The sequence below is a fragment of the Apaloderma vittatum genome, unplaced genomic scaffold (genome assembly GCF_000703405.1).
Source record: "Apaloderma vittatum isolate BGI_N311 unplaced genomic scaffold, ASM70340v1 scaffold31311, whole genome shotgun sequence".
Classification (NCBI taxonomy): domain Eukaryota; kingdom Metazoa; phylum Chordata; class Aves; order Trogoniformes; family Trogonidae; genus Apaloderma; species Apaloderma vittatum.
In genome coordinates, this window is record NW_009700200.1 from 1 (window position 1) to 471 (window position 471).

General features: G+C 60.3%; 1 protein-coding gene across 1 annotated transcript; it reads left to right on the top strand.

Annotated features, from left to right (window-relative positions):
- Window positions 1-75: 75 nt before the first annotated feature.
- Window positions 76-224, top strand: LOC104280879 (chromosome unknown open reading frame, human C12orf57; the record flags this gene model as incomplete). The annotated part of the gene is made up of 1 exon (XM_009878675.1): window positions 76-224. A coding segment is annotated over one exon (149 nt), but the record flags the coding sequence as incomplete, so codon positions are not given.
- Between the last annotated feature and the right edge of the window lie 247 nt (window positions 225-471).

Sequence of the window (471 nt, forward strand, 5' to 3'; positions counted from 1 at the left end):
GTTGCCTGCTGGGTGGGGAGCCGCGGCAGCGGGCAGGTGGATGCCTCCTCCTTCTTCCACTCCTTTTTCTCGCAGGGGTCCTGAAGTTCGCCCGGCTCATCAAATCCTACGAGTCGCAGGATCCGGAGATCGCCACCATGTCGGGCAAGCTGAAGGCCATGTTCCTGCCACCCATGACGCTGCCGCCCCACGGCACCGGGACCGGTGGAGTGGCAACCTCCTGAGACCGTGGACCTCTTCCCGCCCCGGCGGGTTGTGGTGCTCTGGCTGGTGCCCTCCTTCCAAGGTACAGGTCCCGTCAGCCCCAGTGATGGGGCGCTTGGACAAGCGAGACCCTGACCCAAAAGAAATGGGATGCTTTGTGCCTGCTTCTGTGTCTGCTCATGAATAAAAAAAAGTCTCGAAAATGCCTTTGTTTTGTGAATGAACGTGAGCTCGGTGGTGCAGCTCAGGCACAGGTGCTTCTCCCTG